The 13,935-nt window shown below is 28.7% G+C and overlaps 1 protein-coding gene across 1 annotated transcript in view; it reads left to right on the top strand.

Annotated features, from left to right (window-relative positions):
* Positions 1-6,017: 6,017 nt before the first annotated feature.
* Top1 (topoisomerase 1) overlaps positions 6,018-13,935 on the top strand; it is a gene marked incomplete in the record, with an annotated part of 21,362 nt that continues 13,444 nt past the window's right edge. Inside the window, 8 exon segments of the mRNA XM_067053433.1 lie at positions 6,018-6,175; positions 6,357-6,399; positions 6,825-7,033; positions 7,115-7,242; positions 10,672-10,910; positions 11,011-11,054; positions 13,151-13,339; positions 13,423-13,575. Of these exon segments, the coding sequence (XP_066909534.1) occupies positions 6,137-6,175; positions 6,357-6,399; positions 6,825-7,033; positions 7,115-7,242; positions 10,672-10,910; positions 11,011-11,054; positions 13,151-13,339; positions 13,423-13,575 (1,044 nt within the window).

Raw genomic sequence — 13,935 nt, 5'->3', positions numbered from 1 at the left:
CTTCACTTTTAAACATTTACAATAACATTATTATTTACTATATAATATAACATACCTTCAATATAAAAATCCAATTATTATTTTCTATTTGCAGGCTATTCTGCCCAGGTCAATTTCTTTATTTAAAGTTAAAACCTATTCCAAACAGTCAATTATTAAAAAGTCATAGTTATTGTTAATAAGCTTACCAAGCTTAAGTCTAGTTACCTCTTTATTTAAATTTTAAAACCATTCATTTATTTATTCTACAAGATTGTCCACACTGTGTTATATTGTGTCACAAATATTTATGAAATGTTGCTTTTTAAAAGGCTATATCTTAAGAACTATTGGACATAAATAAATTCAGCAAATTTACTCTTCTTTAAATAATGTTCTTTTAGATTTTCTAGTGTTGTTGGTAGTTTTTAAGATATAGGGATCCGAATGAAAAATTAAGGTTTTGTACCAGCTGCCATTTTTTATTCCTCCTACCTATACTTGGCAGACTCATCAGTTTTGACTAGTAATTATACATAGTTTTCATTAAATTAATAAAAATTTGGGGGTGAGATAACTGCCTTTTTTTCTTCCTGCCTCTTTTACTAAATAAAATGGTATGGTTCTACAGGTGCTGGTGGATGTAATAACAAGGTCTGGATGATTGTCTCATTGATAACACCTTTCACTGTACATTTTTCTGACATCTAAATTGAAAGCATTCAATTTTAAAATATAAGTGTGCCACTTTCCTCCAGTGTCTGACCACTGGCAAGATACTGAGATGGTTGATATTAGAATTTCAGAGTAAGAGACACACGTTATTTTTCTTAATGGAAAAACTAAGTAGCTGAACTCAATATAAGACCAGCTGTTCAGGCATTAGGTAAAAAGTGGAAATGTAGATTCAGTAATTGACCAGGTTATATTGATTATTCTAAAATTTATGGGAAAACAACTATATTGTTCCTCATGCATTTTCAAAATAACAATAATTATTTTAAGGATGAAAAATGAAAAGTAACAAGCTACCTTGGTGTAGTGGAAGATTCTAAATTGTCATGGAAATCGTCTGACATTACAAGTTATTGACTCAAAATAAATGTCTATACATTTTAAAACATACCTAGTAAATATATGCAGCATTGAACTTGTTAAAAGATTTCAAGATTTTTTTTATAGCCAGTAACTAGTACATCTACACTAACAATCACAGGTAAAACACTTAAAAATCAAATTTTTAATTTAAAACAAAAATTTTCATTTTTAATAGAATAACAGTTGGTAAATTTTATTCATCTAAAGCAATAAACCTCAAATTCGCTGCATAAATAGAATAACACTAAGCCGAATCTGCACTTAAGAAAATGTGTACCAAATATGCATTTTATTTAATAAGTGTACTGAGGAAGGTGTGCACCCAAGCAGCACTTAAGATGAGGATTTATTAATCAGGATTAGAATTCTGATTAATCTGTAAATTTCAGGCTAATAGTTGCAGACCATAATAAATGTGTCCCTACATTTAGGATTAGATAAAAATAAATTTAAAAAAAATTCTTCCTTGGAACATATCAGTGTACTGAGGGTCAAGTATCAGTGGACCCTCCATAAAATTTTAAAAAAAGAATTATTTAATGTATTTTGAATGTAAAACAGTTATTGAATAAAATTTTTATTATGAGGTGTTAATTAATAGTTGACAGTGAATTAATAAACAAAAATAAGTTTTTTGACCATCTCGTATCAAAATGTTTTTAAATTAAAATAACATATGTCAAAAGAAAGATTAAACCTTTTTTTAGGAAAAATTGCACAGAACACATTTAATAAATAAAATAAACCCCATTTATTTATTAACTTTAAACCTAGAGACGACCTAGTATATATAGAGAATATTTAATTGTAATTATATTAATAATATCTTAGCCATGTCCATTCCTTTGGGCTTTCTAAGTGATAGATTAGGATGCTTTTATTTTAATAATCAACCAAAACTCTGGCTCTTTTGAACCTCCTTAATATCTTTAGGATAATGATTTTGTATCTCTTTTTCTGATACCACAATAATGGCCTGCTTTTAAATTATATTTGTGAAAAAGATTTTTTCAGCTTCTGAGAAAATTTTCCTATCATAATTCTAGCATTATACACTTGAATGTCCTTACACACAACCAATCTCCTGGCAACTAGCCATTTATTAATATGTTTCAAAGGTGATGTTACTAATAATGACTCCTCAATTACTTTTTTCATTATAGCTTTCATGACATTTATTAGCTTGGAACTTTAAAAAAGTTGGAACTTTACCAGTTACAGCTTTTTTAACTCCTGTCTTGCTTCGAGATATTATATTAGCTTTCCAGCAATTAACCAATGAATTAGTTTTATTAATAAAGAATCATAATTTTACTTATAAATAAGGCAAATTTATGGAACCATGGACCAAGTAATGCAGAAAATCATTCATGCTCTACCAGTGGACAGTGATCACCAGTATCTCTCAATGGTTCTTCAATCTTTACTCCTAGTACTATCAAATGTTGCTTCCTAATATCCAAAGCTGGTTCAGGATATTGTCAGGTTAGATAAACAAAAATTTAAAATGGGAGGAAACAAAAACAGTAAACCTATTTCCTAACTGCTTTCAGTGCTAAGTCAAATATAAACATTACCTATACTTTCCTGATATTGTTTGGATTCAGATCTTGGTTGGCAATTTAATTATCTAGAATAAACACCAACAATATCACCAAAAATGTATAGTTTTCGAGTAATTCTAAAAACTGATAGAAAAATTAACCGATTTCCATGGGAATCTGTCTAAATACCTTTAAAAAATATGGTTACTCTTTATTTTCCAAACCCACATAAGTAGATTTTTATCAATGTTGAGCAAAGTACCGTCTTCTCAGGTAAATAGTTTTCTGAATCCGATGGTAGTGATAATTGTTTTTCAAAATTTCATAAAATGACTGAAGAATGTTTCCTAACAAAACTCGCTTGAATGGGATTTTAGTTCTCTTTCAAAACCCCCAAATTTTAACGTTATTAATTCTAAGGGAAACTTTTTTCCGAAAACCACCAATTTCGGATCCAGGAATGTAACAGGAAGGGGGGTAGGAGGCCACGTGCGTACCAGTTGAATTTCATACATGGAATAGGAAATCCCAGTCTAAGTAAATACAGTTTAACTAACTTACATTTATTTATTTTAAAATTGTTTAAATGCATTTTATTTTCCAATTAAAGACTTAATAATTGAAGCCTCTGTTGTATTTATATGTGATAGGAAAAAGTTTTGCAGACAAATAATTTTCTTCACACCTTAAGGGGGGGGGGAGGGGAAGGGAGCAGGATCTGCCAGTGAAATCCACTTCGTTTTTCGGTATTTTTTGAACTTATTCTATGTGTTTCTATAAAACCTATAACTTGCTTAATAAAATTTCGTTTCGTCTGGAGATTTTTCCAAGTGGTACATTTTAAGTTGGCTAAACGCCTAATTACCCTGAACTGTCATACAGCTCCAGGTTTTTATCATTTGTATATCCACACATTTGTTAAAACTAATTATAACTTCGCTGCTTTTGTTTTTCTTATATTACGCAGTTGGCATGGATTGTTTTTATTAAATGAAGAGTAAATATTTCATTGGGTTTGTTTTAATTATTTAATACAATGTTGGCTAAAAGCTAGGGAAAATTTAAAAAAATTGAAGCTACTTTAGAAAAGGGTGGAAATAAAAGACCGCAGTCAGAGATCTCCGTAAAAAAAATTGATAAGCAAATATGATGGGTCGTTTTCAGATTATTCTGATGTAGATGCCCTTCACTTGTATTTTTTGTCATATTTATGTCCATACATCATACATCATACATCATTTCTACACATAGATTCGAACAGAGTCGTCGCTGCCATGGGTAGAGGGAAAAAATAAAAATCCTTGTAATATTACTAATTACTTTAATCTTCTTATTCTGGCTTAAGGTCAAAACTCGGTAGTGCTTAATTCATATAGTTAACAATTTAATTTTTTTTTTTTATAAATAGATTTTAAAACTCCCAATAACGCTGGGAAAATTAGGCAAGTAAATAAATATTATTATAATACTTATTCATTTATTTGACTGTGTTTCTTCCTATTAGAAATGAAAATATTTGTTATTATACAATTGTGGAAAATATAATATAAATATAATAAAATATACAAATATTAAGTTTTAGAAGCTGGAGAGAACACACATTATCCAAAATGTACCAAAGAAAAATATATGAATTAAGAACTACTCTCTTTTAATTTTTGAACTAGAGATTGAAAAAAAAAAAAAGGCAAAATAGTGATGGTCAGATGGCGAGTACATTGTATTATTATTTTTCAACCATTAAAATCATAAGCCAACTAAAGATTTCTCATTCATCGTTCATTGGTGAAGGTGCAAACAACATAAATAAGATAAAAATACAAAAGTAAGATAAAAACAATGTCATGAAGCTAAAGGTGAACCAATGAAATCTCTTCATAAAAATTGAAATTTTATGAGTGTTGGAGTCATTGTCATGGGGCTGAAGAGTGGAATGAACGCAGAGTAGTTTTGGATTGGTTCTCTTTAGTATACCAATTTCTTTGAATAAGAAAATTAAGAATAGAGTTAAAGAAAGTGATTATTTAATTGAACGTCCGATTTTTTGAATATTTTTAATCTTGATGTGTTCAAAACTGGGTTTTCTCTTCTAATTCCATTTTTCCAGGTTTTCAGTAGTTTGGTAGTTTAGAGAGAAATATTGGGACTACAAGTGCTCTTTACAGCTCGAAGTAAAATGAAATAAATATTCCTGAATTTCATTATTTTTTTTTCTAAAGAAATATTTTTTACGATATTTGACACTTTACAAAACTATTTTCAATGTTTGAAAAAAATAATATAATTGAGCTTAACCTTTAATTTTGTTTACCTAAAAAAAAAATAACCAGTTTTAATTATTAGCAATAATAATCAATGTATAAATAAAAAATATTACAGAGTTTTATGAATAATTATAGGAGAAAAAGTAAAAGTAGATACATCTGATTCGGACGGAAAAAGCTGATACCGCCCGATCTTTCCTTATTGCATGACGGCTTCGTTATCTTTATTAAACTGTTGTATTTCTAAAAATGTAAAATTTATATTTGTCGTAACCAACTCGAGAAACCCTAAAATACGAATTTCTATGGCAACAGAAAAATAACAATTTTTTGTTCATAATTTTCGCCTTCTCTGGTCTTTAAATTTGTTTTCTCTAAAACCACGAAAATCGAGTTAACTTTAATACGAGTCTTCCAATCTGCAAAAAAATTGGGGAGTAAGTAGGTTTGTAAGTGAATGCAGTGTGATGCGAGGACTGCATCAGATTTTTGAGATATATTGAGTGGAGGTGCGATATGTACGTTCGCAGGATATTACAGGACCAGGTCTAATTTCTAATTATTGAGTATATCTTTTGAATGATAAAATGTTAATAAGATAAATGTATTCTTTTTTTGTCCAAGACTCCCGTTGGATTCCTATACTGCCCATTTTTTATGATAGAGTGTTACGCAAATTCTTTATATTAAAAGTAGTTAGGTGTTTGTTTTAGTAATTTAAAAAATATAACGATATTTACCAATAAGTAGGAGAGAAAGTTGATCAAAAACTTAATACTAAAGTATATATCTTGACGAATTGTTTCAACAAATTGATTTATTTTAATATAAAAGAAAAGTTCTTCAGTATCAATGCGATCTGGACAATTTCGTAACTTAAGATATCATGTCAGAACAATATTCCAAAAGGAGTGAGAAACAGTAGAGAATGTAAGACAGGCACATACCTTGAAGGTGTTAACCTTTTTAACCAACACTGAAAGCTTATTTAATTGATAAATTGATGGAATAAAAAGAATATTGGGCAAGAATCGCTTGTCCAACAAATTGAGTCTGCGGTAAAATAAGTAGAAATATATTGAAAACTCTAAGGAAGGGGGGGAGAGAAACAATATACGCGCATGCGTAGAATGGAATCGGGACTTAGCCTCTGAGCGTGGCCCGTCGCCTAGCCTGCCCTGAACTGTGGCCACCCGTTGCGGACAGTAACTGTTTGCTTACTCTAGTGTCTTTCACCTTTTGTTGTTCATTATGGATTCGGAATACTTGGAAAATAGTATCAACGGTTCAGTAAGTACAACGATCTTTAATAACATAACTTCGTATCTATCCGTAAACATTCCGTTTACCCAAATTATGTTACTACTCCACTGCTATGTGCTGTGAAAATTCTAAGTCCAATATGGCGACTTTAAATTTCTTTTTAGAATTACGTTTTACTCTAGTATCTAATTTTTTTTCATTTGTTTAGATCAATGACTCGGGTGGAAATACTACTTATAACCATTCTGAAGGTAGGTGTCTGGCATATATCTCCTGTTCTCTTTGTAGTTATAAGTCCACATTGTCCTGAAGCAATTTTTCTAAAAGCTTAAGAATGTTTAGAAATTCAGTTATTGTTATCTCATGGAGGTTTAAAACTTTTTGTTTTCATTGTTTGTAATTATTTGTTGCAATTTTTTTTTCAATGGAGAGATTTTACTTTAATTATGTAATACTTATAGATTCATTTTTATACTTTGAATTAAGATTTCTTTTTGTAGTTAACTTTTTCTTAAAGCTGTTAATGTGTTAAGTTCAGCATATGCCATCATTTAATTTTCACTGGTTATGAAAACTTAAAGATTTTCCTATTTGCCATGTGCAATTCAAGATGTGAATAATTGATTTAAAAACCTAAATTTTTTATTCTTAGTTATAATATTGTATTATTAATTAGGTTCACCAACTGTTAATGGAATATCTAATGGTTTATCAGAAAAACATAAGAAAAAGGAACATAGAGATGATAAACATAGAGATCGGCATAAAGACAAACATAGGGATAAGGACAGGGACAGGGATAGGGAGAAGCATCGAGACAAGGATAGAGAGAAGGATAAAGACCGTGAGCATAAACACAGCTCCTCTAGTAGCCATAAGGATAAGGTTAGTAACCAAGTTTGCTTTCACAGCTTAATAAAAAGTAGATCAATTTATTAAGTTTATTTTATTTTTAATTTGTATTAGTCCAAGGACAGTCATAGTACTAGTCGTGACAAAGACAAAGAAAAGCACCGTGAGAAAGACAAAGACCGCCATCGTGATGAAAAAAGGGACAAGGAACATCGTAGTAGCTCATCACATAAGGATAAAGAGTAAGTGATTTAACCTACTTCATGTTTTATTATGTTTATGATTTAGCAACTTTTGTAAATCATGGGTATTATTATAAACGTTAAGTGTAATTATTAATCTATTACATTTTAAAGTTATATTGTTAGCATTGAATTTATATTTTATTTCATTATAATTTGTTAGGGATTTGAGTTGTATTAAACCTAACATGAAACCTGCAGAGTATTTTTTCTCTTTCTATATAAAGTAAGATGTAAAATATAATTAGCTCCGATATGTGATCAAATTTGTGTATAAACAATATTATATTTATGTTATTGGTTAGGATTTACGACTATCCAAATAGCTGAATTAACAAAAATAAAGAGTATTTTGTAGTATTATCTTAACTAAACAGACTTAAGTTCTATATACTTCTTTTGAAGGACCTTACATTAAGTACTTATTTGTATTTTACAGCCTTTAAAATTTGTGTACAGTATATTGAAAAGAATTCTTAATATTACTGACTAATTAATGGTGGTATGCTATATATATTTCTCTTATTTTTTTTTTTCCTGTTTGTGATACATATTTTTGAGATTTGTGAGGATCAGTCAATAATAAAACATGGAGATGATGTTTCACAACTTAATTGTTTGCATACTCATGGCCTACAATGATAGATACAGTTTCCTAAAGATTCTAAAATAGAATTTCCAGCTGCTTTATTCACAGAGAATTTCATCCACTATATTGGATTGCAGCTTTAATTTGTCTTTGGTGTTAGTGTAAAGTTTGGATCAACAAGTGTGTTTTTCATACATAATGAGGTGTTCATTGTTTACTATAGATATAATAATGTGAGGAAAAGATGGTTAGGGGTACAGCCATTAACGATATACAACTAAGTAAAACTTACATTTTTGTTTGTGATGGCATAATAATTTTGTTTTTGTTATTGTTCATAGTTTTCGATATTCAGAATTCTTAAACGAAACCATGGGTCGAACTGGGTTTCCTTCTTTATGATTTTCTATAACTATATAATTTCGGGATATTAGTGAATTTGTAATGAGTTTACAGTATCATTTTGTGGCAAATGTACTTTTATTATTTGAGTTGTGCTTAGGCTGTTTGTGCCAGTCATCAATTTGTGTAGGCAAAAAATGTTAAACATTTGTTGGGAGTTCTATACTTGTAAGATTTACAAACCATTGTTCATATCCCATTCTTCATGAATTTCTTGTTTGTTTATTTATTTTTTATAAGATTGAATTTCTGTTTACATGCTTAGTTATAAGTTGTTAACAAATATATTGGGGGACAAGTTTGTAAATTTCATTTTTAAACAGTAATATAGAAGAGTACTTAGTATAGAAAAAGAAAAATGGCTTGTAAATCTAACAAGTTTAAAATTTTTTACGGATGTTAAACAGTCTTTGTCTCTTGGCCCTAAGCATTGTATAAATTAAACAAACTTTACATAAATACTGAAGACAAATTTTATATTACAGTTGCAGTGCTATGTAGTGTATAAAATTTCTTTTTGAAAAGAACTGTGAGAAATTCTATTTTGGAATTTCTGAACAATATCTAAAACAAAGGTTTATCAACACAAATATAGTTGTACCTTTTTACAAAAATCCCCAAATAAACTGGATCAAACTGCTCTCGCCACACATTTAGATGAATAGGGCATAGATTATAATTTGAAATACTGGTAAAAAGGATCACTATTAAAAAATATAAGAATCGGGCTATTAACAAATAGTTGCTCAATAATTTGTGATTACAATAAATGTAATAGTACGCATTGTCAATTAAACCTTTCGAGTACAAATGTTGTAATTGTAAGTAAATTTTTTTAAGTCATTCTACAGGGAAATATTTATGATCTAAATCATGTGATTTATTCTTAGTTTAATAAAAATAATGTTATTCTTTTTATAAATATTTTACTACATTCATTGTTATTATGATTTACATATTTTATGTTCATAGTAAATTCAATTTTACACAATTTAATTTTAGTAAGTCAGTTTTTTCAATTACTAATGTTTCTTGAAATAACTAATTTTTTCAAACTTGCACCTGTAACATTATTTATGTATATTAAACTTCTATTCTTCTTTATTTACTTATCATTTTAATTTTTATTATTGTTATGTTTTTGGCTTCTGTTCCTTTTCACATATTTCATCTATGAATGCAAATAACCTGAATTCTGTTGTCCTCTCTGAACATGTAAGCTTTAAACAAAATTTTTTCTTATCTTTTCACTACCAATAAATAAGCTTTTATTAAGTTTAGTTATTTAAATGAGTTAAACAAGGCAGAACTACTTAACTTAATTTTATTTTTGTACTGCTTCATATCAGAAAAAAAAAATATGATGTTGAAAACTTGAATTTCCTCCTTTCCTGTGTGAACTATAGTCCATTAATATAAAATAAACCATAGTCCATACAAACTGCTTTGTTGCTCTTGAGGCCTACTAAGAAGTCATTCTTAAAAAAAAAACTCTTCAATTATGATAGGTTTAGTTAAGCCAAACCATATTTCTTCTAATGAATTTTATCTACTTTATGATGGTGTAATTAGATCTTAATTACTCCAGATCATTTTCGAGTGATTGTTTCCAATTTATAATAACGTGAATTTCTCTAATAATAAAATATCAAATTTCTCCTATTCTGTTTAAAGTTTGACCTTTATCTATATGAACTTTTTTGTAGCTCTTAAGGTCTACTACTACTTCTTTAAATATTGCATAAGATTTATAGGACACCCTGCATAAATATATGTACATGATTTAGAAATAATTCAGTTATTGTTAAATAATTGAATGAAAAAATAACTGCAATAATTATAGAAATAATTAATTCAATCCCTTAACCCTTAATAATCAATTGATTTGCAGTTTTTTCCTAAATATTCCATGCCTTCCTGGAAACCCAATCTCTGTTTATCACCTACTCTATTTATATGAAAGAGAGTGTTTGTATGATTGTCATTGTCCTCAATAAATTAAAAAGCTAATGGATTGATTTAAACCTATTTTTTTTTCAAAATGTTCTCTGTTGTCCTAGGAAGGTTTTAAATTAACACTTCAGATATTTTAATTTTTATTATTTACTAATGTATAATAGATAATTATTCCAAACAGTAATCCATTGTGTAATTATCTTTGAGCAACCAGAATGAAAGGGAGACAATTTATAATTTTTTTTTTTTTTTTAAAGAACATTAGGAGCATATAATCTTCTTTTTTTTAAAGAAAGAACATTAGAAGCATATGATTTTTTTTTTTTTTTTAAAGAACATTAGAAGCATATAATTTTTTTTTTTAATGAAAGAACATTAGAACCATTGTCTTAGGTTAGAACAAGCTAACTAATCTAACTGGGTATAGCCATTTTATTTTAATACTTACATCTCAGATAATAGTTTTAAATTTCACCTTTTAGCAAACACAGCTCGACTAATTCATCTTCCTCAAAAGACAAGGATAAATCACACTCATCATCGAAGGATAAAGATAAAGAAAAGAACTCTAGTAAAGATAAAGATAGGTCTGATAGAGATAAACATCGTGATCGTGAAAAGGATAAAGATAGGTCTAAGCATAATGGAGATAGAAAACACAGTAGCAGCAGCAGCAGCAGCAGAGAGAAGGAGAAGAAAGATAAGGAAAGAAGCAAAGAAGGTAATAATGTAGCTCAAGATATTATTGTTATGCCTACTATTTGTATAAGTGAGTTATTACTATTCCATTGAGGTTCACAATTAATACTTTTCTGTTTTAGCTAAACCAAAGAGAGATGAGTTTGAAGAAGCTGATGATTTTCAGGTAATCTTTGGTTTTATTAGATATCAAATTTGATTCTTTAATATCGTAAAACTGATATGACTTGCATTAAGTTAGGTAATATGCATTTAAACCTTGTTTTTATGCTGATTTTTGTTTATGCACATCTTACCTAAATTGTATTTGTTAGGAGGAGTTACATACAGGATTCTAGCATAATTGGACTATCCTCCTTATTTTCCTGTTTTGAGAATTTCTTAATGAAACTTCGTATGTTTAAGGCTGTGTATTAGATTATGCAGATCCACACAATTTTATTTTATAACCTAAATTGGTTTCAACTGTCAGCTCCATATTTTATTATTTATTTTAATTTTTTGTTTCTCTTGAACGTGAGTAATACACTCCTTTCTATTTTTTATGTTAAATAAATTTACACATACTGTACATATTAAATTAATACTGGCAGTCCTGTGTTAAGACAGTTTGGAATTACGCTATTAGACAATTTATACTTGGACCTGTTTTGTGTCAAAGCTGAAAAATTGGTTTACAGTACAAAAAAAAAATTTAACATGTTGACTGTCACAGTACTTTTCAATATTTCAGTCTTGGAAGCCAATGTAAGTTTGGCTAACTAAGCAAACTACGAGTTATCTCATAGTTGGCTGTCAACGTGTTAATCGAACGAAGCTGTTAAAAAAATCAATTTCAATAAAAAATAAAGCTATTTAGTCAATTTTAAAAAATATATAAATGCGTTCAATAATCCGAAAGAGACGTGAAATGAATTAATGATTTCCATGAAACAATCACAACTGAGATGAGTGAACATTCTGTGCATTCTCTACAAAAAGAGTTTGTTGAACCTCTTTCTTTTCTTACTTTGTTATGTAATTTCTTCTGTTTTCTCCAGCCCTCTTCATAAGCTCTTGTTATTTGTTGGGTGTTTTATAAAAGAAAATAAGTATTCTGATATAGGAGTGTTCCATCTACTAAATTTCTCAAAAATTTTTTCAATTACATTGGAAGTAAAGAATAATGACACAAAATAAATTGACTTGACTGTGGCATCTTGAAAACTGAAATCGGATAAAAATAGTAGAAAAAGAATTTGAAGCTCACTGAGAACTAGATTGGAAACAATAATTACAGCCAAAAAAACACTGCTAAAAGAAATATGAAGTGCTTTAATTGGGATTTGAGAATATTTATTTGCATTTTTGTTGAAAAGGACTTGATTTAATCTACTTTTCTAGGAGAAAATTCTGACCTTAGTATGAGAACATCCTGTACTTCCTAAATAACAAAAAAAGATTGTACAACCGATTTTTAATAGGTGGGTATTTATCTAACCAATTTGTAATATGGCAAAACTTTCTATATGTTATGACCTGATCTCCATCAAGTGCTATTTTCTTTATAACATATTATATTGTTCTGTTTTCATTTTATTTCAGAACAACAGGGGCTGCCAATTTGACAGCCATAATTAAAGTAATATTTATATGCTTAAGGAGTGTATATTAGTATGATGTTTCAGTTGAGTAACCAATGAAAAAATATATTAAAATAGTTGAAGCAGTTTATATTAATTTAGTTAACAAAATACCATTGTGTGGATTTATTTACTTTAGTAATCAGTTCTGAATTAGTTATTCATTACATTCACGTTTTTAATCATGAATGATAATGCTTCCAGCATCGGCAGTTAAAAATGAGCGACACCCCATAACATTACTGTTTTATTACTCCGTTAAAGATTTAGTTACTGTTAGTAATATGGATAAAGCATTAATCAATAGTTCTTATTTTTTTATTAATAATATTTTCTTTAGTGTTTGGTATTTGATTCTTAGCCATCATACTAGTGGTATCTGATTCTTTGCTATCATAGTAGTGGTGTTTGATTATTAGCGGTCGTACTAGGGGAAATAATGAGGGCAGAAAGTATACTTAACTCATAATAATCTTTTTAGGACATACCATTAATTATATTGATGCTTATTATTGAAGAACCCATTTATTGGCCATTTAAAAACTATTTTTTAAATATGTGCTTATGAGTTTTAAATCGTTAAATTTTCTTTTATAATATTTCATTAATTAATTTATAATTTTTGTTTTGTTTAAATTAGCCAAGTAAAGTGTCAGAGGAAGAACCTGTTGTTGTTAAATCTGAACCAGTAGACATCAAAGAAGAGCCCATTGATGATAGTTACTTGAGTGAAGATCAGAACTCATGTTATAACAACCTTACTATAAAAGAGGAGGAAGATGAGGCAGAAGAACCTCAACAAGAGGATTCTGAAGATGATGCTCCTTTAGTGAGTTACTGCCGCTGTTTGTTTTTTTAGATTAGCTAAATTTTTAGCTATAACTGTAATTGTGCTGTATTTTTTACTTATAGTTGTCTCGCACCTCAAATATCAAGAGAGAGATTAAATCAGAAGACGAGGAGGAAGATATTCCTCTGAGTGCTAGAAAAAAAGTAAAAAAAGAAAAGACTGGAAAAAGGAAAAAAGAATCTGACGATGAAGAAGAAGACGATGATTTTAAACCTGTGAGAAACATTTTTTTTTGTGAAGTATTTTTTTTTTTTAAAGCATATTCACATAATATAATATTCAAGCTTATATAATAATAATAAATGTAGCATTATCAATACTGTATTTTTATAGTAAGATTATGTTGGATTTACTCAAGGGAACTCTCTTACTTGGCTATTCTAGTATATAAGAACTAGCTCCTGAAATTCGCTATGATGTAAAATTGTTTTTGATACAAACAATTGACTTAAATCAATTATGTATTTTCGACTCTATTCAGTGCCCTTTTGCTATATTTTTTGCAGCTTCATGATTTCATGGTTATCGAGATACCTAAACCATGTGTGATTTAAATCATCATTAGCCAATTTTTT

Source organism: Halyomorpha halys, unplaced genomic scaffold, assembly GCF_000696795.3.
Source record: "Halyomorpha halys isolate HHAL.00 unplaced genomic scaffold, Hhal_1.1 Scaffold726.1, whole genome shotgun sequence".
Classification (NCBI taxonomy): Eukaryota; Metazoa; Arthropoda; class Insecta; order Hemiptera; family Pentatomidae; genus Halyomorpha; species Halyomorpha halys.
This window is presented reverse-complemented; position numbering and strand designations above follow the sequence as displayed.